Here is a 2,751-nt window from a genome sequence, read left to right on the forward strand (position 1 = left end):
TTTAATGGAAATTCCCATATGTTCATAGGCTCTGACTTTTAAATGGCGTTTTTTTTTCTTTTCGTTGTGTTTTCTTGCCGTAGTTTCTCCCCATGATTACTGTTTAGTGTTTTATTTGTTTAATTATCGTTATATTTCGCAACTGTACTTTGAAAATGTATAAAGACTGATGTAAATTCATTTTATTCTTGAAATCATTAATATTTACTGTTGTTTTTAACCTTAGTAAAAAGGAAGTCTCATTATTATGAAACCTTTAAGTTAATATACATTTATGAGTTAAGAACTTGTTGTTGACGTTTAGTGCTATAATAATACCAATAAAATGAAAGGACTGGTGGGTGGGTTTTTCTATGGCGAATGTTTAAAATATAAATTATATTTTTCCTGTAAATATGTACATCAAGAGAGCATCGTAGCAACGTTTGGCGCCAGAAAAAATACGGATTATAAATCTTTACAATCTCAGTTTGTTTGTTTTTTCTTTTGTTTTCTCTGACATCATTAACTTTCCAACGTAGATCGTTGAAATAATTTCATCAATTACAGAAACGATAATAGATGGCGCTGCCTGGTGCTCATCGATATCAACAAAGTTGCCACTGGATACGAAACAGAAATGTAAATTAAAATGTGCGGTAACGTGGCACTCATTACAGTATTAGAGCTGAAGAGCTGTAATGATGACGATGAGAACAAGCGCGATGTAAGTTTTGTTTTTCAAAAAAGACATTTAGTACTCTTCTTTATTAAGAGGCGGCGCCATTAAAAATGAGAAAACACGACATGGATTCACAATTCCATTAGAGTATTAACGTAATACAAAAATGTACGAATATACATCCTTTCATCGCTTATCATTAACAGATGTTAAACAAAGTAAGTTTAAGATGTTAAACAAAGCAAATAAGATGTTTAAGATTATCAGGAAATATTAGAACTTATCAAGGAGTTTTTTTTTAATATTTTCCTCAGGTTTCACATTAAAACATACAAACCTCTACTCGTCTGTAACTATATTTTCCAAATCTCGTAATAAAACACACCACTTTCAAATCATATTTACCCATTATTCTCAGGTTTCACATTAAAACACACCAGCTTCAGATCACCTCTATCTATTATTCTAAGGTTTAACATTAAAACACACCAGATTCAGATCACCTCTATCTATTATTCTAAGGTTTCACATTAAAACACACCAGTTTCAGATCACCTCTATCTATTATTCTCAGGTTTCACATTAAAACACACCAGCTCCAGATCACCTCTATCTATTATTCCCAGGTTTCACATTAAAACACACCAGATTCAGATCACCTCTATCTATTATTCTCAGGTTTCACATTAAAACACATTAGCTTCAGATCACCTCTATCTATTTTTCTCAGGTTTCACATTAAAACACACCATATTCAGATCACCTCTATCTATTATTCTCAGGTTTCACATTAAAACACACCAGCTTCAGATCACCTCTATCTATTTTTCTCAGGTTTCACATTAAAACACACCAGCTCCAGATTACCCCTATATTTCTCAGGTTTTACATTAAATCATACCAACTTCAGCTCATAACTGCTTCATGATTGAGCTATGGTGAAACATTATAGCATTTGCTAATAATCGGATTTTTATTTGATTTTCAAAAGTTCTAAACTCCCAATTTTAAAATGAAATTTTATTTTGCCTTGAAGCCAGAATATATTATCAACTTTTAGGTTTATTTGACCCAGTTTATCATCATCAGCATCAGCATTTCTAAATCATATGATGATGGAAAATAGTACTATTTAACAAGTGAAATCTCGATAGTTCCACTGATCATTGAGACTGAAAATATTTTTTGGTTGTCCCCCCCTCCCTAAGTAAGTGGTTGACTTGTGCTCCCCCCCCCCTTGTACCAGAACTTTTCATGAACAGATAATACGCATCGAAGTAGTCCCATCAGATTATCAACTAGTGTGCTTTAATAACGGATTTCATAAACCGGTCTTGTTTGAAACAACAACTAATCATTACATCGTAATTAATATTTTTACATGTTTTCACCTGTTATGTGTTTCGTTCCATCAGGTTCTCCCGTTTCATCTTCTGCTGGTTGGAGAACGCTGCGTTCCATTTTTTGCAAGCAATTGTTTCTTAGATCCAAAGTCAAGTACCTGATATCCGCCAGGTAGCGCAGCAGTTGTGAAGGTAGTCGGGTGATATTTGTGCCAGTAATTCTGAGAATGAGCTTATGAGAATGATGTAAGCCGAGGAAAGCATCTGGCAGCACGTTCTGCAGATTGCGACCGGTGATGGTAAGATCGCGGAGCTTGGCGCCAAAAGTCCATTGGAGCTGATGTGACAGAGTTGGTTCTTCGACTTCCACTACCACTCGGCGAAGCGAAACGGATTTGTGAAGTAGGTCATGAAGTTGAAAAGATCGAACATCGGCGTACGTGCTGGTCTTGAACGTTTGCAGAAACCTGTGTACAGGAAAGAAATGTCTTAGCGCCTCCTATGGCATATTTGTAGACTAAATATGATATAATGTTCGCATTTTTTTCAATACGTAGGACGTCACTTGAATTTTAAAAACTAGATATGGCACATGTACTGTGGTTGATTTATTATTACATAAGCCCCCCCCCCCCAGTGGCATAGCGGTACGTCTGCGGACTTACAGCGCTACAAACCGGGTTTCGATACCCGTGGTGGGTAGAGCATAGATAGCCCATTGTGTAGCTTTGTGCTTAACTGCAAACA

At 35.7% G+C, this 2,751-nt stretch overlaps 1 protein-coding gene across 1 annotated transcript in view; it reads right to left on the bottom strand.

The window, feature by feature from the left end:
- Positions 1 to 2,751, bottom strand: part of LOC106471460 (chaoptin-like) — an 8,655-nt gene that overhangs the window by 1,501 nt on the left and 4,403 nt on the right. The window contains exon 2 of the mRNA XM_013932064.2: positions 2,053 to 2,471. Within this exon, the coding sequence (XP_013787518.2) occupies positions 2,053 to 2,471 (419 nt within the window). The remainder of the gene's footprint in view (positions 1 to 2,052; positions 2,472 to 2,751) is intronic.

Source organism: Limulus polyphemus, unplaced genomic scaffold (assembly GCF_000517525.1).
Source record: "Limulus polyphemus unplaced genomic scaffold, Limulus_polyphemus-2.1.2 Scaffold4636, whole genome shotgun sequence".
Classification (NCBI taxonomy): domain Eukaryota; kingdom Metazoa; phylum Arthropoda; class Merostomata; order Xiphosura; family Limulidae; genus Limulus; species Limulus polyphemus.